The sequence below is a fragment of the Cervus canadensis genome, chromosome 10 (genome assembly GCF_019320065.1).
Source record: "Cervus canadensis isolate Bull #8, Minnesota chromosome 10, ASM1932006v1, whole genome shotgun sequence".
Lineage (NCBI taxonomy): Eukaryota > Metazoa > Chordata > Mammalia > Artiodactyla > Cervidae > Cervus > Cervus canadensis.
This window is the reverse complement of record NC_057395.1, coordinates 32,107,059-32,131,546: the sequence shown is the minus strand read 5'-3', so window position 1 is coordinate 32,131,546 and position 24,488 is coordinate 32,107,059. Positions and strand designations below refer to the sequence as shown.

The 24,488-nt window shown below is 39.8% G+C and overlaps 1 protein-coding gene across 2 annotated transcripts in view; it reads left to right on the top strand.

Moving 5' to 3' along the window:
• ITGA8 (integrin subunit alpha 8) overlaps nucleotides 1-24,488 on the top strand; it is a 184,875-nt gene that overhangs the window by 53,981 nt on the left and 106,406 nt on the right. For both annotated transcript variants that reach the window (XM_043478409.1, XM_043478410.1), the window contains exons 12-13: nucleotides 3,874-4,079; nucleotides 6,345-6,536. In XM_043478409.1, coding sequence (XP_043334344.1) covers nucleotides 3,874-4,079; nucleotides 6,345-6,536 — 398 coding nt within the window. The remainder of the gene's footprint in view (nucleotides 1-3,873; nucleotides 4,080-6,344; nucleotides 6,537-24,488) is intronic.

Below are 24,488 nucleotides of genomic sequence, written 5' to 3'. Positions count from 1 at the left end.
TATTAAAACTAGGCATATTAAGCTCCTGTATTTCACTGTCATTAGTTTAACTCATAAATAATTTTAGAGAGTCTATAATTCCTACAATTTTTTAAATTCACAAAGCCCTTTCTAGCTTTCCCAGCATTTATCAGTGATTAAAGAATGCTAAGTGAACATTATTTAGCAGAGATCCATACTAGAATTGAAATTTAATTCTTATTCTTTACCCAATTTCTAATTTTCAAAAAGTCTTTTTTTAAAAAATAACCCAAATCTTTCAAGTCCTAGACCCAAGTGAATGTTGTGCAGTAACTCAGAGTAGGATTAAGAACATCACTGAGCTAACTGATCATTCACGGTTCAGAAGTTAGGACCCAGTTCTGTGGGATTGAAGCAGACTTTCCTTTCTCCATCCGAGGGATAATTAAGTACTAGTGTACGTGAGATCACCTAGTAAACTCATCATCCTGTCTATCCACTATGCAACAAAAGCAAAGTCCCTACAAATGCTCCAAAGCCCACCACTGGGGAAAAAAGGCGGTGTCATTAACTACTGTGACCAAATTAATAAACTGGTGAGGATTTCCCCAGTATCCTTTTTATTTAAAGAAACACCCAGGTATCAGAAGTGGACCTCAAAAATTTAGACTAAACAGTTGCGTGCATGCTGATTGGTCATTGATAGGGTCCAGCCTGGGACTGTTTTGAAAATATTCACAAGCTGCTGAAATTAATTTCAGTTTCGTTATCTTAAGACAGCCAGAGCAGTGAAGTCTTTCTGTGTAAACTCTGTTAGGAATTTCTGGACAAACTTAACAACAAAGGGAGATAGTATTTTCCTCTTGAACTTAAGCAGATCTGTTTTTTATTTTCTTATGGCTTTTTGACCCTTTTAGTATTTATGCTATTTCAGAAATTCACAGAAATACAATTTAATCCACTTGGATTGTTCTAGCCTCAGCAGATCTCAAAGGAACTAAATTTAGAGATTCTTAGCAATTGGTTAACTTGAGAGCATTTTAGAGAAAATTTATATGAAAGGAAGCAGCTTTGAGTAACTGTGTTTTGGTGCCAGATTTAGTCCAAGTGGATTCTCTCATAGAGGAGAAATCATTACGACATGATTAAGTAGAAAATCTAGAAACTTAAAGCATAAAGAAGCTGCAGATTAAATTGATTTCTGTAATGTAATTGATAAGCCATATTAGTTTTTGCCTGTCATAAAATAATTATATTGATTAGATATCAATTCTAATATAAAGCCTCCTAACCTGCCTTCTTTTGATAAATAACTACATTCTGAAAATCAGTCTTGGGTATTAGCATACACTAAACTGTTGAGAAAGAAGAAGAAACGGAAAATTTTATGGGTTAAAGTTAAATCAACATATTAAATACTATTTGGCTGTAGAAAACTTAAATTCAGATTTTTCATAATGAATATTCTCATTGATGGGTTCCCTCATCCCCCCTCTCTCACTATATTTATGCTTTGCACTTCAGGAAAATATTTATAATAATTTGTCTCTAAGAACACGTGAAAGGATAAGAACCCGCTCCTTACATTACATTACTAGAGTGGACATAATACTTTTTTAGACATAAAAAAGAGACACAAATAAATACATAGAAACTGAAAGAAAACTATGCTCAAATATTAGACAATTCAGATAAGATGAAGTTTAGTGTATATATCCTACTTTTATACCTTATATCTCATCTAAACCACCAACATGACCCAAGCAGAGATGGTGGCTTTTAGTGAAAACCTCACCATAAATATTATTTCTTCATCGTTGTTCTTTTTTGAGATTATGTAATATTATATATATTATATACTTTTAGAATAGTACCCAGCTGTTATACAACTGCTTTTTCAGAAGTTCAGTGAAAAGCATCCTTACTAATAAATATTATTAAACTTTAAACTTGAATTGAGTATATTCAAAAAAAGGATTTGAAAAATAAATTTTTAAATAGCCTAATAGCATGCATGGCCTACTGCAGTAGTTTTTCAGTGGCTTTTTGGCCTGTGGGTTCATAATTAGAAATACATTTGACATTGCAACCCAGTGTACACACACAACTGAAACAAAAGGTTTCATGGAAGAATATTTACTCTTATTATGTGCAATGCATTCACTCATATTTTCTGTTCTATTTCATTTTTTAAAAGTGCTTGTCAAGACCCATTAAATTGATTTCACAATTCACTAATGAGTTGTAAATCAAGATTTTAAAGCACCAGCCTAAACAATAATATATATTGTGATGGTTAAATAGTATTATTGCTAACATAAAGTAATATTGACACTAAATGCAAAATATTCTACAAGGCACATTGAACCAATTGAATCCAAGACAGTTATTGTCTCTCAGCTTTATGAAAACACAATTACAAATTGAGAACAAATGTCTTTCTCCTTTTTGGCATTTAGAACATTTTAGAAGACATACACTTAAATGTCTAGGGAACTGTATCTCTATGAAAATAAATCAATGTTGTCATAATCCTCCAAGAATCCAAAGATTGCATGGATGTGCTAATCTTTCACAATGACAGGTCGAATAATTTTGCATTTCTAGAACTCCTCCCCAGTGTTGGCAGTGGGAAACAGCGAGGCTATGTGTCAGTCCCGTCATGTTTATATCCTCAGGGACCAATTATATGGCTTTGTTCCTTCTTTGAAGAATGGGAAAATGGTCCCCATCAATCCCTGCACTAGAGAACCAGTGGATTTAGATGTCTTTGAACTACAAGGCAGCAGCACACACAATTAGGTATTTAACAAATACCTCTTTATCCTGGCAATAATAATAACAGAAATACAAAAAATAACAAATAGCTCTTCATCCTGGCAATAATAATAACAGAAAATTTAAAAATAAATAAATAAATGAGAAAATAAAGATTTTCCTCCAAAGAAAATCTCGAGGCTTGGAATAGCCCCAATCCCTACCTCCCTCTTGGCCCAGACTATGGAAGCAGAGTGAGAAAAGGCATTTGGAATATTTTTAAGAAAATATTTTACCTAGTGGCTCAGTTGGTAAAGAATCCATGTGCAGTGCAGGAGATGCAGGTTCAATCCCTGGAAAAGGAAAATGGCAGCCCACTGGGCAGATCCCCTGGAAAAGAAAAACGGCAACCCATTCCACTATTCTTGCCTGGGAAATCCCATGGACGGAGAAGCCTGCCAGGCTATACTCCAGGGGGTCACAAGAGTCAGACACGACTGGGTGACTAAACCACCACCACCACCAGCAATCAGCTGCTATTTCTCTCTTGGAATGTTATCAAATCTGAAAAATTATCTACTAGTTTTCTGTGATAATATCTACTTTCACAAAGAAAAAACCTAAATTTGCATTTGGAAGGAAAATTTTGTTTTCTGCCTTTCCAGCCAGTATGAGAACCTTCTCTGGCCTCTGTTTTATTTAAATGGAGGTGCCAAAAGAATAGAGGAGGACAGCCTTTATTTTAAACCTTATCACTGCAAGAAAACTTCATAATATAAATGCATAATTAAATAAATTGTGGACAAATTCTCATCCAGGTTTTCAAAAACCTAGTTAGGTCTTTCTGATATGTTTTACTTGTGTAAGTACTTTTCCTGGAAATAGGCTAAAAAGCTGAAAAGAGTGAAATATCTGTGGTTTTCTTAAAGTAGTCATTTTTAACATAGTTTGAAAGATTCAATGTGATAATTCAGCAACTCTTATTTTCTTACAGCATTCTATTCTGAAGACATAACAGAGCGATGAAAGAAATATGACTGTAAAATGTCTCCTGGAAAAGGAAATAAACCAGTGGCAATGTACTCGTCTCGTTGATTAGAAGTCTACCCAAAAGCAGCTCATGTCTGTGCTGTTCTCTCTCTCTGTTCCCTGCAGGATGGATGACATACTGATTGGGGCACCTCTCTTTATGGAACGTGAATTTGAGAGCTGCCCCCGAGAAGTAGGGCAAGTTTATCTGTATCTGCAAGAGAGCGCTCTCGTCTTCAGAGACCCACAGGTGCTTGCAGGCACTGAGGTTTTCGGGAGATTCGGCAGTGCTATGGCACATTTAGGAGACCTGAACCAAGATGGATACAATGGTAATGTACACCACTGCATGGAAATTACGTTTGTGCCATAATATCGTGTTACTGTTACATGAAGTAAGCAACAGACTTCACAGTGCTGTATGTGAAACAGTTCTTAAGATTGGTCTTTAATAAATTATCTAAAATTTCAAGATAATTTAAACTTTATTTAGTTTGGGCTATTATAGATGTTGGGGCTTCCCAGATGGCGCAGTGGTAAAAGAATCCACCTGCCAATGCAGGAGACACAAGAGATGTGGGTTTGATCCCGGGGTCAGGAAGATCCTCTGGTGGGGGAAATGGCAACCCAATCCAGTATTCTTGCCTGGAAAATTCCATGGATAGAGGAGCCTGGCCCAGGGATCAAACACAGGATGCCTTTTAAGTACCCTCTTCTCAGTAAAACATGGCAGCTCACACAAAATTTTGCATACATTTTCAGGACCTTTAAATTAAGGACCAAGGTATAATGGATTTCTTGACATTCAAGGGAGTAACAGGATTTTGCTCCAATAAAAGAGCTTAGGGAGTATTCTCATCAAATCAAAGTATTAATACCTTTGGCACGTGGTCATGTACTTTTATGATTTCTTTGAAAAAACATGTCTCAGCAATGTATGGTAACTTTTAAAGTACCATAAAACATAAAGACATATTAAAAGCTCATGGTTCCAGGGAAGTTTTGTTTTTTTTTTTTCAATTTTTTTTTTTTTCAGGGAAGTTTTTTTAAAAAAGACAAGTTCATCTTCAGCTGATTTGTTGCTTTCAAAAACTGCCCTATTCCTGAACACCACATGAAATAAATAATGCTAAATTATTGGTGGAATCATCTTTTTCATTATCTTCTCTTCTTTTTGTCTTTTCTCTCAAACCTTTAATGATACTTTTAAGAGCTAAGAGAGACATTTGTAATGACCTAAAAGGGGTTCTGCCTCTCTGAGCCTTGGCGTCTTTAAAATGATGCCAAAATGGGATGAAACCAGGGGACAGATGTCAACTCATGGGCTCAGAGGATATGAGAAAGTACCCCTTTCCATCTACTATGTGAGAATTTATTTATTTTCGGCAACAGGCTGAGTTTTTTGAGAGTTTATCCTTACCTGTTAAGTGAAAGTGGATTTATGATCCTTGTTATATAGTAAAAATCAATTTACAATTTATTTAGTCTTATCAGACTTACTTAGGAACAAAGATAAATAGACGAATGACAAAATGAGGACACACAGTGATGTCCATTGCATAGAATTGTTATGTTATCGTGTTATTGGTACTCTTTTTCACGTAAACCTCAGGAGTTAGGTGCATTGTTTAGAACAATCCTGTTGAATTCACAGAAGGTCATTTTCATTTAGTGCTAAGTTTAAGTGGGAGACAGTCGATAGGACTCTTTCCCAGTTTCTCAGAGGCCTTGACTATGAAATGAATCTTGCCTATATCATGGGATGATGTCATCATTCAAAAATATAATCTTTGTGAAAGAAGATGTTTATTTCTTTTAACAAGAAACTCCAAGTATCCTGCAAAGGTGCCTCAAATGGTCTATGCAGCCCAGTGCTCTGACCCAGCTCTTCCCCATCCCTCACTAAGTTTCCACGTAGACCACCCTCTGGCTGGTCTTCAGGTGGGCCAAGCTCTTTGCATCCCTGGGCCTACGCACAGTCTTCCCTTCTTCTTGGACTGCTTTTCCTTCCTATTCCACACAGTCAGTTTCATCTTGTCCCCAGATTTCAGTTTCTAGGTCAACCTTACAGACACTTGTCTGAACACTTCATCTAAAATAAGAATCCAGTCACTCTCCATCACATCAGCATTTTTAAGATCCTCTACAGAGCATTTGTCACTTTTCCATCTTTCCTTGATTCTGTGTGTGTGTGTGTGTGTGTGTGTGTTTTCAACCATGCTGCATAGCAAATGGGATCTTGGTTTCCCAAACAGGGATTGAACCCGTGCCCTGTACATTGGAAGCATGGAGTTGTAACCACTAGATGGCCAGGGAAGTACCCCCTGATTATTTCTCTGTTCAAATTGTCTATTCCCCACACTAGAGTATAAACTTTTGAAAATCAGTGTCTGGTTCACCTTTGAATCCACTGTACCTGACACATAGTATGCACTCGGTAAATATTTTTTGAATGGATGAAAGGCAACAATAATTTCCTCTTGCTATAGTCCTTCACATTTTTTGGAAAACTGAAGAAGCCCTTTGGATTGTTGCTCTTTGTACTGAATTCTCTTAACATTCTTCCTTAATGAGAAATAATGTGTCTCTGTCTGCAGACATTGCCATTGGTGCGCCTTTTGCCGGCAAGGATCAAAGAGGCAAAGTGCTCATTTACAATGGGAACAAGAATGGCTTAAACACCAAGCCTTCCCAGATTCTGCAAGGAGTGTGGGCCTCCCAGGCCGTCCCTTCTGGATTCGGCTTTACTTTAAGAGGAGATTCAGACATAGACAAGAATGATTACCCTGGTAAGTTTTTCTTTCTTTTCACATGATAAAGTCTGCTTCCTAGAAAGGGTCATTCTCTGGACCATGCGGCGTGTTTAAGCAGCTCTCTTGTGCAGGCTAAGCTTGCCCATGGCACAGGTTCTTTGGGTACCATTCTAGAGCAACTTTCAGGAGAGTCTGAAGACAGACAAAACAAACACTCCTTTTCCTGTCAAGAGATGATGTTAAAAAAGCAAGATGGCTTTTAAAAAAACTGCACTGGACATAAAACTTATCAACTTTGTAGCAAAAATTTTTATTTGAAACCCCCGCAGTAATCTGGTCTGCATCCACCAAGACAGCTTATGTCAGAAACCTTTTTAGAGTGATTTATTTTAACCCTATAATTCCCTGTTGAGTTCATAGTTCCTATGAATTGACTTATGAACCTCAATATTTCTGTCCTAAAACTCATGGTTTGGGAGCGTAAATATTTTCCACCTATGTTTGGGGGTTGTCCAAAGATAGGCTGTTTTAAAGCAAAGCAAAAGGAACTGGTTCTTAATACAGATCGTAAACAATTCTTGATTGCCTAATTCATTGTCAGGATTCATCAGAAATCCTTATAGCACAGCAAGATAATTCATGTTTTATGCATGCTGTTAGAAAGTACGGATTTGTCTTAAAGGATTGCTTCAGTAATCAGGGTTATTAGCAGAGAACATTAGACTTCTTGGTTTTGTGGTTCAGTTTCCCCTTTTATATTGGTTATATTAAGATGGCTTCATTAATAGTTCACTGACAGTTTTGACCATTTATTGAGACCTTGTCTCTTTCCATCACTTCTATCCTCATTGAGTATTTTCCATATGTAGAGCTTTTTTCTGGTTTAGGGCAGCATTCCAAGAAACTGGTTGCTGAAATATACATCACTAATTTTAATCCTTCAACTTTCTTCTCCCCTATGGATTGGGCAGAAAGGATACTACAACAAATTCTTATAAATTTGCCAGAAATGTTTCATGTCACTAACATAAACATCGTAGTGGGCTCATAGCAGATGTTGAATTATATTGTATATGAATGTGTTCTAGCTGAGGCAATTTCAAGAGCATCTAGTGAAATTTATTTTCTTAGGTTTTATTATACTAGTCAAATCAATGATGGTTAGATTTTCTTTGGGGGAGGGGAGTCTCATATATATTTTATTTTAAATAATCCCCAAATTAGATTCCCTATGTGATTTCTTCCCAAACTATGTCATCTCTTAATTACATCTTTTTTCATCCCTCCTTAACAATCAGCAAATGGTCATTTGAGGCCATTCACTGGTCAGTAACTTTGTCCACTGAGGCTGATTCACTTTATAGCGATTAATGCTATTAATGCAGTGTATTCATCTGTCTATAAGTTAATATCCTGTCCTAAGACAGGACCATTGATGCTGCTTAGGTGAATTCTTAACCTCAAGATAGTCTTGAGGGTTTCAGAGTTCATCGGTACTTCTCAGTTAGTAGAACCAAGTTCTGGTCCCAGTTCTCTCTCTCGGCTATAGATAGATGGCTTGCTTATGCTTCATGATCTTGTAACATTTTCCTTCATCCTCATCCTCTTGCAAGCATTGTCTCACAAAACGAATGCCATTCAAAGAAGCCTTTTTGTCTTGACACCAAATCCCCAGGGACCTAGGGAGAGGAAGGCTGCCTTATGGGCAGGGACTAGATCCTATTAGCTAGCGCGGCAGATGTGAAATTTGCAGGCATAATTCAGGAATCAGACATGGAACTTTCCTCATTTTTCTATAAGAAATGCCCTTTAACCCTCAAGCCTCCATTCCCACCATGGTAGTGGAAAACCTCAATCTTGCAGTCATGTCTAGATTCAGACTTAATATCACTTGGGTAAATATATGTTTGGATTCAAGACTCTCTCTTTCCTCCCTCTGCAGCAACTCTGCCAAGGAATGGAACAGCAGAGGTGGGGAGCCTTTTGTCCAGGGGTGGAGAAAGGGGTACCTGGACCAAGGATATAACCTGTAGTTGTTGGCCTCTGGCTGAAGGATGGCTCAGTCTCTCAGTGTTTGACATGTTGCTCAAGCTTCGGTGATTAATCCAGTGGTTTACACAGTGGCCACTGCTCAAAAGTTCCATGTGTCCTGGTTCCTCCTTGTCCTATTTTGGCCTCTTCTGGTTCCCCCTCAGCAGGTGCTTCTGTGCCAACATTGGGACTCATAGGTCAGTGTCTTCAGGTTTCAGAGATTGCCTTTAAGCTTATTCTTCCTTTGGCCATTGGTAATTTTCCATCCAAGCACTTGTTATTCCAGTATCTAAGAGGGCTGCAATCTTCCTGGGTTTTGCATGAGAAGTATTGTAGCAAAAACCCTCTTTTCTCCCAAAAGGTTATTGGGTGGCATGCTTTCTAGACTCTATAGTTCACTTTGCAAACTCTATGTTCTCCTTCTCCATGATCTGTCTTGTGATTTTCCAAACCAGTCAGTTTTTTCAGGAAATTATAAAGAAGTGCAGTTTTCTTTCTGGGGTCTTGCTCCTTCAAATCAAAAGAAATCTGTCTTCAGATCATTGTCCCTTCTATGAGCTTCAAAATCCATTTGACAAATTGAATTTCTTCTCCTAGGGCATATCTACTCATACCTGCTAAGCAGTGGTTCTCAATCTTGGCTACACATTAGGATCCTCTGGGGAAATTTTAAAAATCCTTATACTCAGGTCACCCTGCAGAGCAGTTAATTCAGAGTCTCCGGGGAGTGGAACTCAGACCACGGTCATGTGTTTAAGTGACCTGGGTCTTTCTAGTGTCCAACCAGGCAGGGAACTAATGATCTTAAGCCAGATTTCCCCCACTTGAATGAACATCTGGATCACTTGGGTGTCTTGTTCAACTGCAGATCCTGATTCAGTAGGTCAAGAGGGTGGGAGAGATTCTTCATTTTCAGCACGTTCCCTGGTGACACCATCACTGCTGGTCTTCACACCACACCCTGAGTAGCAGATTCTGAAAGAGTGTGATGCCAGTTACCTGTCATGCCTGTTACATGCATGCGTGCTGTTGCCTTCATTGTGCCCAACTCTTTGTGACCCCCTGGGCCACATCTTGCCGGGTTCCTCTATCCAAGGGATTCTGCAGCTGAATGCATTGCACCCGTTCAGATGTTTTGACTTCCTGGGTCTGGAATGGGGTTCAGGGATTTGTGCTTTTACCCAGGACTGTACTTTCAGAAACGCTGCTCAGGAGTGCCTGTTTCCCGTGCTCACAACAGAGAGATGTGAACCCTAACCCTAACCTATTAGCTGAGCTCCAGCATTTTGTTTACTTTTCACCCAGCCATCAAACCAACCTGAGGCTCTTTTCTATGGATTGCCTCTGGGTGGTGATGCCAGGGCACACCTATGCAGTCGCCTCATCTGAGGACGTTAAGGACATCCCACTGAAACTATTTCTTGCACTGCTCAACGTTTCCTGGAAGTTATCTGTGCATTTAAAACAATGCCTCACCACTTTTCATTTAAAATATATTGTCACATTTGTTAGGAACTGACCCGCTTAACCTGGCTTAAGCCATAAAAGGAGCTGTTTATATTAAGGCTACAGAAATAACTCAAGGGAACCTAAGGACAAGGATTCTGCCCAGACGTTGGAAGGGACTGACTGGGATCTAAGCCTGTCAGGACTTTCTTTCTCTGGTCTCTCTCTGTGTGCATCTGTTCTGCTCTCCGGCATACTGTATTTCTGTGAGCACCAAGTGCTGTTTTGGTGCCAGAATTTGCACGTTGCAGTTGTGCTCACCCAAAGAGACTGTAATTTATCTCAGTCCCAAGTCCTGGGGAAAGAAATCTCATAGGCTCTGAGGCAAACGGTGACGTTTTCCAAAGAAAGTCAGAGTTGACTTGGGGATTGTTCAAGCATCAAAATAGATAACCATTATGACTCCCCTATAAAGTAAAACAGAATACCCCCAAGATATCAGTGCTGTGTCAAGAAATGATGAAAGTGCTTTAAAAGAAAAAAAATTACTTTTAAATGAAGGAATAAAAATTATTTTTAAACTGCTCATCAAAATTTTTGTATTTGTCCCTTTAGTTCAAGGTCTAAAAGGAAAATAAGTGAGAAATTCTGTCATTCATTTAGAAAATATGTAGTAGTGTTTATTACCGGCTAGACACTGTGCTCTGGGGATTTGGGGGAGGGGTACTGTGCAAGGAAGACAGTTAATTATAACTAAGTGGTAGCTTAGCTGGTAATGAATCCACCTGCAATGCAGGAGACCCCGGTTTGATTCCTGGGTCAGGAAGATCCACTGGAGAGGGGATAGGCTACCCACTCCAGTATTCTTGGACTTCCCTTGTGGCTCAGCTGGTAAAGAATCCGCCTTCAATGTGGGAGACCTGGGTTCAATCCCTGGGTTGGGAAGATTCCCTGGAGAAGGAAAAGGCTACCCACTCCAGTATTCTGGCCTGGAGAATTTCATGGAGCTGTACAATCCATGGAGTCACAAAAGACTCAGACATGACTGAGCGACTTTCACTCACTCACTCACTCACTCACATGGCTGTTTCATCCCCCAGGCTGATTAAAAATCAGATCTCTTAGTACCTTGAAATAATCAAAAGCATAGACATGCAAAGGTGGTTTCATTGACATCTGTCTGCAGGTTATAGATATTCCGTGTTTGGGCAGGACCAGACACTTAGTCTTCTTGTCTTGGGGAAATAAAGAATGCTGGCAAAAATCAGGCATGGGCCAGTTATGTTGCTAACATTATTGCAATTATAGCCAGTGTTACTCCTGATAATTAAGAGCCCAAACTATGCCAGCCACTGCATAGATAAATATAGTTCATATATTAAGATAAATATAGTTCATATTCCTTGGAATATTATTTCTGAATCTCTCTCCTCTGTATACCTGAGTTCAGTCTCTGGGTTGGGAAGATCCCCTGGAGAAGGAAACAGTTACGCACTCCAGTATTCTTGTCTGGAAAATCCCATGGACAGAGGAGCCTGGCAGGCTACAGTCCATGGGGTTGCAGAGAGTCAAACATGACTGAGTGACTTTCACTTTCCTACTTATATGTGTATATACATATGTGTGTGTGTACGTGTGTACACACGTATAGCAGGAGAGTACATGGAGTAAAGTTGGATGACACTACTTCTTTTGGGGAAACATCAAGCCAATATCAATACAACAATGTTAAAACTGGCAAAATGGCTGTGAAGGGGGAAGAGAAATCAGACTGTCTGGGTTCAGATTCCCATGTGTCGCTGATACACTGTGTGATAATGGACAAGTTAATTGATTTCTCTGAGCTTCCATTTCCTGGAAGTGCTCAGTCACTTGGTTGAGTCTGACTCTTTGTGACCCCATGGACTATAGTAGCCCACCAGGCTCCTCTGTCCCTGGTATTTTCCAGGCAAGAAGACTGGAGTGGGTTGCCATTTCCTTCTCCAGGGGATCTTCCTGACCAAGGGACAGAACCCGCTTCTCCTGAATTGCAGGCAGATTCTTTACCACCGTGCCACCTGGGAAGCCTCCTTATCTAGTATCATGGGGCCAATAATACCGATTTCACTGGGCTGTGTGTGCTATCACTTTCTAGGATGGGAGAGGAATTTTACAACATGTTGTAAAATGGCTTAGAGTAGGAACGATGACTCGTCTGACTATCATAAACAGAGTCAAAGCTACTGTACTTCCAGACATGTTGGACCACATAAGACGCTGAAAAACTCCATTCTAGGAATCTAGAGATGGACAGTATAGGTTTAAAACTTGATTCTGCTATCTTCTAGCTATATAAGAATAAGACAATTCCTTAACCTCTCTGAACTTGAATTTCCTTATCTGTAAACTCAAATAGTAGTATGTTGATATAAGGATGAAATGAGATCATCTATGGCAAATAGATGGGGAAACAGTGGCTGACTTTATTTTTTGGGGCTCCAAAATCACTGCAGATGGTAATTGCAGCCATGAAATTAAAAGATGCTTACTCCTTGGAAGGAAAATTATGACCAACCTAGACAGCATATTAAAAACAGAGACATTACTTTGCCAACAAAGGTCCATCTAGTCAAGGCTATGGTTTTTCCAGTAGTCATGTAGGGATGTGAGAGGTGGACTATAAAGAAAGCTGAGCACTGAAGAATTGATGCTTTTGAACTGTGGTGTTAAGAAGGCTCTTGAGAGTCCCTTGGACTGCAAGAAGATCCAACCAATCCATCCTAAAGGAGATCAATCCTGGGTTTTCATTGGAAGGACTGATGCTGAAGCTGAAATTCCATACTTTGGCCACCTGATGCGAAGGGCTGACTCATTTGAAAAGACCCTGATGCTGGGAAAGATTGAGGGCAGGAGGAGAAGGGGATGACACAGGATGAGATGGTTGGATGGCATCACCGACTCAATGGACATGAGTTTGAGTAAACTCTGGGAGTTGGTGATGGACAGGGAAGGCTGGCATGCTGTAGTCCATGGGGTTGCAAAGAGTCGGACACGACTGAGCAACTGAGCTGAACTGATGTAATATTAAATGAAGTTTAAATTACTCTGAGATTATATAGAGCACAGTTTAATAAACAGTAGCTTTCAATCATGTCTTTAAAACAAGACAATATTTTGGATATATTCTTTTTCTTTTTTTAAATTAATTTTTACTGGAATATAGTTGCTTTACAATGTTATGTTAGTTTCTGCTGTATAGCAAAGTGAATCAGTCACACGTGTACATACATCCCCCCTTTTTTGGATTTCCTTCCCATTTAGGCCACCACAGAGCACTGAGTAGGGTTCCCTGTGCCATACAGTACCTGCTCGTTCGTAATCTGTTTTATGTGTGTTAATAGTATCAGTAGTGGATAAATATCAGTCCCAATCTCCCAATTCATCCCACTCCCCTGGAGGTAGTCTTTTTCTTACACACTTTAGTTGATATTATTTTCTTTTGCTTATTCAATGTCCATGGTCCCCAGTCTTAATTTGCACTACTTCATTTGCTTCCTGTGCCCCTGACCAACAAATACGAGAATAAGAACATAGTTATTGGGACTCTGCCAAGTTGAGAACCATATATCAAATTCCTGTTACGCCAGTGTTATGTGGCAGACTGGATGGGAGGGGAGTTTGTGGGAGAATGCATACATACATATGTATGGCTGAGTCACTCTGCTGTCCACCTAAACTATTACAACATTGTTAATTGGCCGTGTGCATGCGTGCTAAGTTGCTGCTGTTGTGTCTAGCTCTGTGCGACCCTATGGACTGTAGCCTGCCAGGCTCCTCTGTCCATGGAATTCTCCAGACAAGAATACTGGAGTGGGTTGCCATGCCCTCCTCCAGGGGATCTTCCCAGCATAGGGATCAAACCCACCTCTCTTATATATCCAGCATTGGCAATATCAATTGGGGTTGAACTGGGGTGATGATAGTGGCAACTAAAAGGAAGGAACTAAGGAAATCATATAAATAGAAAATGGACAAGACTTGGTAAAGACTGGCTCTGATGGAACATAGAGGAGGTGAGGGTGAATAAGCAGTGATGTTAAAGATGATTCCAGGGACTTCCCTGCTGGTCCAGTGGCTAAGAATGTGCTCCCAAAGCAGGCGTCCTGGTTTCAATCCCTGGTTGGGGAACTAGATCCCACATGCAGCAGCTGAGTTCACGTGCTGCAACTAAAGATCCCACATGACACAAGTAAGACCCAGCACAGCCAGATAAATAAATAAATATATTTCTAAAAAGATGACTGTGGAATTTTGATCCAGTGTACCTGGGAAAAGTAGAGTGTAATAAACCAGCCTGGGGAGATTCAGCTATAGAGACATAGAAGTTCTACTCTAGAAATATTTGGAATAATCTTCCTAACATCTTGCTTAACCACACAGTATTTTTTTTAGATGTCTTCCAATAAATATTGTCATCACATACATACATAAATAGTAGTCCTAAGTGCTTTCATTTCTGGCACCTGAATTCTTTTTTTGGAAAAAGAAAATGCAAATATATTCAGGTATCTATGTTGGTGCTTTTTGGAAAACTTGAGTTGACCAGAGGAGTATCTTGTATACATTATTTGAATGATAGCATTTCAGAGAAGAAATAGCTGTGGTGGTGAAGAATCTCTAAAATTCAGTGATCTGGTCTAATCCCATTAAACTTGATTGTATAACAAGGCCATCTAGTAGATGCACAGTCCAGATGTTGTAGGGTGGAAAAGGTTTGTTGAGAAATAGAAATCTTACCGGCAATAAAAACTGAAGGTAAACGTGGGCTGAGTGCCAAGACTATCATTGTCTTGCTCTGGCCCCTAATACACATGATTATATCATGGAGCCATCTCAGACAATTATACCAAATGACATAAAATGACCTATCATATTTCATATTTTAATCAATGCTGTGTGTGTGTGCATGTGTGTGTGTATGTGAATGTGAGCAAACACCCAAGCAAGAACTTACATGCAAGAAGAAATGAAAGGGTGGCTTTAACCAAAGGGAATAATGAATTTTAATCAACCCTGAGCTCCTTGAAATTGATTTGTAGTTTGAACTAAATTCAAAGCTTACAAAGTTTATTTTTACTTCTCAAAGTGCTACTCAAGGTTTTATGAAAAGCAAAACATTGTGTTCTTCTTGAGCAAGATTTTCATAATTTCATTATAAATATATTAGACATTAGAATATTATGTTTCTTGTAAAATATCTTATGAATTTAGATTAAATTGAATTAATTAAATAAAGTGAAAGTTCTTGGATTTCAATCCAGCAGTGTCATAAAGTAGATGTAAAAATGAATAGACAGATGAAAGTCTTGAGTTCCAGAACGAAGACTTTAGTAATTCAGTGCCTCTGGGTCTTACTCTCCACACCAGAAAGTGATGTGGAACTGTGGAATGCTTATCCAAGGGTCTTTTTAAACTCTAAAATCTGATTCTGTAATCCAAGGGCTAGACTTACTGACTTCCAGATTTCTGTGTAATATTGAGTAGATTATTAAGGACCCATCTTTGAAAAAAAAATCATTTAATAAAATCATACAAGATTTTTCCTTAACTTTTTCTTGAAAATAATTTTTGATTGGCAGACAAGTTGAAAAAATAGTACAGCCTACCTTAATATTAGCATCTTCTATGACTATCAAGATGTGATCACCTAGAGCCAAACATCAAGGAGCCTTTTGGGTTACAGTCCATGGGGTCACAAAGAATTGAACACAACTGAAGTGACTTAGGACACACATAACTATAGTTGACACTTTTGAAAAGTATGACTAGACATTTTGAAGAATGTCCTTGAATTTAAGTTTGCTCATGATTAGATTGAGGTTCTGTATTTTTAGCAAATGTGTGTGTGCATGTGTGTGTGTGTGTCTGTGTGTGTGCATGCTCAGTCATGTCCTACTCTTTGCAACCCCGTGGACTGTGGTGCCTCTGTCCATGGAATTTTCTGTAAGAATACTGGAGGGGGCTGCCATTTCCTCCTCAAGGGGATCTTCCTGACCTAGAGATAGAACCCATGTCTCTTGCATTTCCTGCATTGGCAGGTGGATTCTTCACCACTGACCCACCTGGGAAGCCCATTTTTGGCAAGAATACCACAAAAATGCGATGCCCTTCCCAGTGTATCCCAGCAGAAGGCACGTGATGTCTGTTGTCCTTTTGCACTCTGATCACTTGTTTGCAGTGATGTCTATCAACCAGGTTTCCCAGTGTAAAGTTACTATTTTTCCCTTTGCATAATAATTACTTTTGGAGAAATACCATGAGACTATGCAGATATTCTATTTCTCCTCATACATTTGCCCACTAATCTTAGCATCCATTGTTGATGCTTGCCTACAACCATTACTATTATTGCATTGTGACTTTCTGTTTCCATCATACCTTCTACACTTATTAATTGAAATTCTAATATAGTAATAAGACATCTCTTTCTTTTATGTATTTATTCAATTTTTAAAAATATCTGTGTTAACTTGTATATATTTTATTTCATGGGCTATAATCCATTACTATATTTATTTTTGTTGCTTGAATTGTCCTATATCTGGCCATTGGTAATTCCGTCCAGTTGGTTCCTGTGTTTTTCACCATTTGCCATTCTTTTATGAGCATCTTCCTTACTTTCTAACATAAGATACTGCAAGCTCATTTTAATTTGCCCTGGAATCAACCATTCTTCAAAGAGCTCTAGTTCTTTTTATTGAAGAATGGTATCTAGAAACCAAGGTCTGGATACTAGGTGTTCTTATGGCTTAGGTTGTCAGGATAAGACTTGTAATGCACTGAATTCTATAGATTGCCGTATTCCCATACATTATACTAAATTTCAAACCATGAATATTAACTTGAAATCAACAACTTACATTTTTATTTTTCAGCCTGTATCTTGTAAGTTAGCATTTTTGCATTTGTCAACAACAGGTTATTTTGGCAATGTTAATATTATTCAGCTAATTTTGAGAACAGCTACTAGTTTTCTTCATTTTAAATATGATAATAGAATATTTTCTGATTATATGGTGGCTCAGAGGTAAAGAATCCATCTGCTAATACAGAGACACAAAAGCCACAGGTTTTTTCATATTGCTTTTTAGTATGTTCTGTAATTCTTTTGATAGTCAGGCATGATGTACTGGGTAAAAGGAACTGCTGTAAATAGACCTATAGTAATATGGCAGTAGGTGTTGGCTGGGAGTTGGGGCAGGTGGATGTTTTATGGTGTATGATTAGATCTCAGTCTTTTTTCCTGTATCATTTTTTACTAAAGTTTTTCAAAATAATTTGTATATGTTAGAATACTTTATTATTATTTTTATTGGGGTATAATTGTTTTAAAATGCTGTGCTAGTTTCTGCTGCCCAATGAAGTGCACCAGCTATATGTATATATACTTACATCTCATCCCTCTTGGACTTCCTCCCACCCACGCCTCATCCAGCCCCTCTAGGTCAGCACAGAGTGCTGAGCTGAGCCCCCTGCACCGTACGGCAGATTCCCACGAGCTGTCTGAGCTCTCAGTCTTTTAGTGAGCCTGTTCTTCTGGACTATGAGCTTCACACATGCTTCTGAGTTGGGACAGGATGGCTAGAGTGGGCTGAGGTTGGGTATTTTTCCTTTCTCCAGGTTAGACTCTAATAACAACCCAGTTATCTCTGGTTGACTAGCTTCTCCTGAGGGCAGACCTTGTTAGGGAGAGCAGAGTGCTCTGGTTGGTATATTTCTGACTGGTTTCTTCTCTCCTCCGGGCTGCCAGAGGCAGGAGAAAACTGTTTTCTGATGTTCACTGTGGAGATCCCAGAGGAAAAAACTCACAAACATGGCCCTGCCCCCACCCCCGAGTGACTGGATCTCTGGAGGGTTTAATTGTCAGTGTGGTCCACGCTGAGCTGCCTGCACTTCACCGATGCAGTCTGGGTTTCCGTGCCCCCTGCTCTGGTTCCCGGGGAGGCTGCTGCTCTGAGGAGTTGTGTTTCTCTGCATTTGCCTGAGAGTCTGTCCAACGTGGGGCCAGCACTGTGCCCTGCGACCTCACTGCTCTTATGGATCTAAGGAGAGTTGTTGATTTTTCAGTTTGTTCAGCATTTTACTTACTCAGATGAAACGGTGACTTCCAGGCTTTTTACATGCTAGACCAGAAACCAGAAGTCAGACAGTTTAAATCCCAACTAACTACTTTCCAAGCTTTCAACTGTAGGAGCTGGCTTCTTTCTGAAACCCAAGGCACCATTAATAAGCAGGATATCATGTATCCTTGGTCTTTGTTGTAAGTGTTTAGTTAATAAAAACTCTGTGGCCAGCCATGGCTCCTTTTTTTTTTTTTTAAGAAGGGTGGGGTGAGTGGGAGGAAGTTCTTCTGTACTCAGAATCTCTCCTTATTTCTGACCTCCCAGTGTGTGTTCTTCATATAAGTCATTTTAAAATTTGTGAATATACGATTTAAAAACTGTAGTTTAGTGTCATTCACTGAAGCATCCCTTCTATCTTTGCACGCCCTGGACATCTTCCCAGGAGTTCACGTCCCACTCAGGAACCCAGTTCAAATGTCACTTCCTCGGAAACCCTCTCCTGACCCTTGTCCTTCCTCTAAAAACACTTCGCTCAGATTGAAATGACACATTTTTTGTGGTCTTTTGATAGATGCCTCTTTTGCCCCTTGAGACTGGACACTTTATTAGTTGAGGGCAAGCCGTGGACTTAATTTTTCTCGTTATGGAAGCCTAGTGCCCCAAGCAGTGGCTGGCACTGGAGGCAGCTAGTAAATGTTTGCTGAATGAATGAATGAATAAGTGAATAAATGAATGAATAAACCCATTTCCTCACAGCCACATACGTTGGCATATAAACTCTTCCCTCATCTCTTTACCTGGCAACTATCTTACAACTCTGAGTCCAGTGAGCTGTCTTATTCTTGTGTAAGATAAGAATAGACGCGGATAGAAAGACAATTACCATATGATATCGCTTACATGTGGAATCTGAACTATGACACAAATGAAGCTATCTATGAAACAGAAACAGACTCACAGAGATAGAGAACAGAGTTGTGCTTGCCAAGGGGGAGAGGGATGGGGAAGGTATGGACTGGGAGTTTGGGATTAGCAGATGCAAATTATTATATACAGGATGGGTAAACAATAAGGGGTTTAGTGTACAACAAAGGGAATGACATTCAGTATCCTGTGATTAAACCATAATAGGAAAGAATATGAAAAAGGAATGTTTATGTCTGTACAACTAAATCTCTTTGTTGGGCTTCCCAGGTGGCTCAGTGATAAAGAATCCACCTGCCAATGCAGGAGACATGGGTTCAGTCCCTTAGTTGGGAAGATCCCCTGGAGAAGGAAATGGCAACCCACTCCAGTATTCTTGCCTGGGAAATCCCATGAACAGAGGAACCTGGTGGGCTACAACCCATGGGGTTGCAAATGAGTCTGACATGACTTAGCAACAAACAACAGAAATTAATGCAACATTGTTAATCAGCTATACTTCAATAAAGTAAGTTTTAAAAAGTAGACATGGAAGTCAAGACAGTGATGATCCTTTAAATAAACTTGGGCTTCTTCTCCTGGGACTATGGGAGGTGCCACTCAAGATGGTGCACTTATTCTTGGCAAGCAGAACCCTTGACCTTAATTCTATAAGCACTGGGCATTTAAATGCCAGATTTCTAGACCAAGAGAACCAGTATCCAGATTGATAGAAATAGCACCAATAGCATATGGGACATATGGGACATAGCACATTCTCATTTCTTCACCCATCATTTTCAGCTCTGTAACCCTGCACGTAACACTTATCTCTGAACTTAGCGTCTCTGGCCATAAAAGGAGGGTCATCAGAGCAATGCCCTATGGCTCAAGATTGTTATGAAGACAACTTGCAAACCATAAAGAACTTTAGACAGTCAATATATGTTATTTCTTAACCTCACCCCCTAAAGGGAGGTGAGAGGGACCGGAAAGAAGCTCTAATGCTTTGCACCACCAGACCTATGCCTTAAGGCAGTGACTCAGGTAACATTCCCAGATGTTCCTTCCTATGAGAAGAGGGCGAGTGACTTCCAGGATAACTAACACAGCAGCAAAGTCCTCTTTAGTATTTCCAATCTGCAAGCCCTGTTCATGTGACACTCTGCTTTCTGTATATGGCCATCATCTTTTACTTTTTGCTCACATTTCCCTGGGGTGACATTAGTAATAGCCACTTGCCTAAAAATGACCAACCCTAATAAAAATTCATGAGCGCTTGAGTGTACAACAGAATGTGTGGGGTCTGGCCAGCATTCTGGCTAAACTGTGATTAGGTGAAGCTCATTTGAGGGGTGCTCAGCCCCTCCCATCTCCAGCTTTCTTTTCTTTCTATCCTTGACAGCTCCTCTACATCAGCTGCAGAAGCTGACACTATTTCCTCTTCTCAAATGTGCAGTGGAGAAGGATCTAACGTCCTTGTTCCCATCCAGATATAAATTATGGGGGTAGGGAGGGGGGTGGAGAATAGGTTGCACCCAGGGACTCTGATCCAGTGAGTGCTGGCCTGCATCTTTAACAAGCCCCCTGACTGATAGACTATCAGTGCTTGAAGGGCAGAAAATGTGTCAGTTTGCTCACTGCTGAATCCTTGGCAGCTGGGACAGGACTTGGCTCATGCTGGGAGTTCAGTCACAAGTTGCTGAATGAGGGTGTTCAGTATAGGGAACCATTGCACATATCTTTTCTTCCTCTCCTCCCTCTCTGGCAACTCTATAAATTTGTATCTTAGTATATCAGTTTTCTTGGGCTGCCATAACAAAGTACCATACACCAGATGGCTCAAACAACAAAAATGTATTTCCTTGCATTTCTGGAGGCTACCACTCCAAGTTTGAGATGTGGGCAGGATTGGTTTCTCCTGAGGCCTCTTTCTTTGGTTTGTAGACAGCATTTTATTTTTGTGTCTGCATGTTGTCATCCCTCTGTGTGTCTGTGTCCAAATTTCCTCTTACAGGACAGCAGCCAGATGAAATCAGGGTCCACTCTAATGACTTCACTTTAACTTACCTCTTTAAAGACAATTTCTGTAAATAGAGTTACATTCCAAGGTACCAGAGATTAAGACTTCAACGTCAAACTTTGGGGGTTGGGGAGATTCAATTCAGTTCATAACACTTAGCAGACTTTTAAAGTCGCACATGGTTTTTAATCATAGGATTTTCTCTGTTAGGATGGATGTGAGAGTAGTGTCTTAAGGGACAGTGAAACCAGCAGGACCTCCTGGGGCTCCTGGCCATGAAAGCATTTCTAGGTCCCCCTGTTTCTCGTTTGTAGGGAATAGACTTCCCCTTCCATGACCTATCCTGAGTTCCAAAGGGCAGGTTCAAATAGTTGTTGATCAGGGAGGGGAGGGGATCCAGAGACAAGGGAGGAGCAGCCAAGAAGCAATAATGCAGCCTTGGGGCAGGGTCCTCATTCCACCTCAAGGGATATACACAGCAGTATCTTTGAGGTCTTCAACAGAACTAAAACCCCCAACATTTAGAAAGTGTTAATTCATGAAGCATTCTTAATTTTAGAGAAGGTCACAGATTGAAAATCTCTAGAACCAGAGAAGCTCCTCAGGAGACCTGGGGCCAGATTAAAGGGATGCAGGCCCTGCATACACCTGCATCCTTATCAGCTACCCCACCCTTGAACCATTTCACCTCCCTGCACCCCCTCCCCTGCCCCGGTTGGGACACAGTCTTGAATGGCATGAGCCTCTGTGTCCCCCTTTGCCTGGCAGAGCAATAAAGTTATTCTTTCCTATTTCACCCAAAACTCTGTCTCCAAGATTCAAATCTGCTCTGGTTTTCAGAGGCTGAGTCTTCAGCATCAATACCAGACTCTTTTGGAGACTGTGAACTCATTCCTAATAGGCAGCCGCTTATAAATGAGAATGGTCCTAAAGAAATAAACTTTTCTCCAAAATGGTTTTAGCGACTGACTGGACAGTACACATATTATAAGTGTGACCACAACAAGGATAAAGTGAAATGCCTTTGATCCAGTGACATGGACCACAACTAGCAAAGCATCAATCAGTGGTGGAGAAAGGGCAATGCTTACAGCCACAGGATGCTAATACCATGTAGAAAACGATTTTCGTAAGGCAGACTCATCATTTGATAGTTCACTTTTATTTTTGTGGGGTTTTTTTAAAAAGAAAATAAAACCCTCAGTAAATTAGAATGTTGCAACCTAATACCACAGTCCAGCTCATAAATGTTTTCCTTCAGAGTTCATTTGGAAGCATTTCAGACAGATTGTTAGGATTATTACTTTCTGGGATAAAATCACGCATTTTTTTTTCAAACATTTCTTCCTCTACTCGTAACCCTCCTCTCAGTAATATTTTGCATGTTGCAATAAAAAAGCAAGAAAAAAATCTGTCTATTTTTAGATGAACACATTTGCCAAACTCAAGGAGACTTATCTAAATGCCTGCTTCCCACAGACATGGGCTGTTTTTCCAGTGCCAAACTCATAAGCCAATTTTTAACCCGCTTAAGAGTCAACAAGGCCATGTTTCCAGCCATCATTCTACACATTAAGCCCATCATTTTACACATTATCTTTAATCCCATCATTTCTCTTAAAATCATCCTGGTATGAAAGTGAGCAGATCCCAGGTGGGTCCAGGTAGACATCTTTATTTGACAATCCTCATTCATCTTTAAAATGCTGCGGGAAGGGGCTTAACAAAGATGGAGCCAAGACGGTGATGAAGAATGTCTGGAGGAGATGCTGTGGGCTGTGAGCATCAGCAGTGCCAAGACAGGAGCCAGAAGTCTATGGATGATGGGCCCAGGGAGCTGAGTCTTAGAGGTGGGCCAGTGGGATGTCCAAGTCTGGCTGAACCAGGGAGAAAGCCAAACACTGTTCCATAAAGGAAGTGAGAAGAAATACAAATTGTGCAGAGGCCCAGCTGACTCGAGAGACAAAAGACAGTCCTGGATTGTATATCAGAGCCGAGAAAGTGGTCATGTGACCCCCCAACAAATTCTACTGAGTTCTTGGCTCTCTTGTCTGGAGAACCTTGAAGACTTCACCAGACTTTTAGCAATCAAGAGTGACTTGTCCAAAGTTGATAGGAAGCCAGTGGCAAAGTGAACTGGAATTTACAATTCCTAAATTTTTACCCTCTATTCAGAAATTTTTCACTTGAAATTGAGCACTTCGTTTAAAAGAGGACTTTAAAGACATTATAGAGATTCAATAAGAGACAATTTACAAATCAAAATCAGCCTATAGGTACAAAAACCTGTACACAAATATTTACAGTGACTTTCCAAAAATCGGAAACAATGCAAGTTTTCCTTAGCCAGGGATGGATAAACAAACCATGAGTGAGTGAAATACAGCTCAGCAATAAAAATGAATGAATTACTGACACATGCAAGATCATGGATGAATCTCAAATGCACTAAGCTCAGTGAAAGAAGCCAATTCCAAGAGGCTACATACTATTGGTACAGCCACTATGGAAAACTACGGAGATTCCTCAAAAAGCTAAAAAGAGAGTTGCCATATGATCCAGCAGTCCCACTCCTGGGCATATACCCAGACAAAACTAATTCAAAAAGATACGTTCTCCCCCATGTTCATTGCAGCACTTTTTATAGTAGCCGAGACATGAAAGCAACCTAAATGTCCATCGACATGTGAATGGGTAATGAAGATGTGGTATTTGTGTGTGTGTATTATTCAGTCATAAAAAGAATAAAATAATGCTATTTGCAGCAGCATGGATGGACCTAGAGATTATCATACTTAGTGAAGTCAGAAAGACAAATACCATATGATATCACTTATATGTAGAATCTAAAATATGACACAAATGGACTTATCTATAAAACAGATATACAAACAGACTTCTAGTTGCCAAGGTCAGGGGGAAGGTGGGGGAGGGATGAATTGGGAGTTTTGGATTAACAGATGTAAACTATTGTATCAATAATGAATAAACAACAAGGTCCTACTATATAGCACAGGAACTATATTCAATAACCTGTAATAAACCATAGTGGAAAAGAATATGAAAAAGAGTGTGTGTGTGTGTGTGTGTGTATGTATATGTATATACATACATAAATGAATCACTTTGCTGTACAGTAGAAATTAATACAACATTGTAAGTTGTATTTCCATAAAATAAATTTTAAAAAATTAAAAGGCCAGATAAGATGAAAAAAAGGCTACTTGCTGTATACCTCCATCTTTGCGACATTCTGGAAAACAGAATAGAGGATACAGGAGGCTAAGAAGGGAGGGGGGGCAGGCTTGACAGCAATGTGCAGGGAAACATTTGCCGATGATAGAGTTGTTCTGTATCTTGGTTGTGTTGGTAGTTCATGACCAGATGAATTTATCAAAGCTCTGAGAGTAGTATATTTATTTTTTTAATTTATGGAGTATAGTTGATTTACAATGTTGTCTTAGTTTCAGGTGTCCAGCAAAA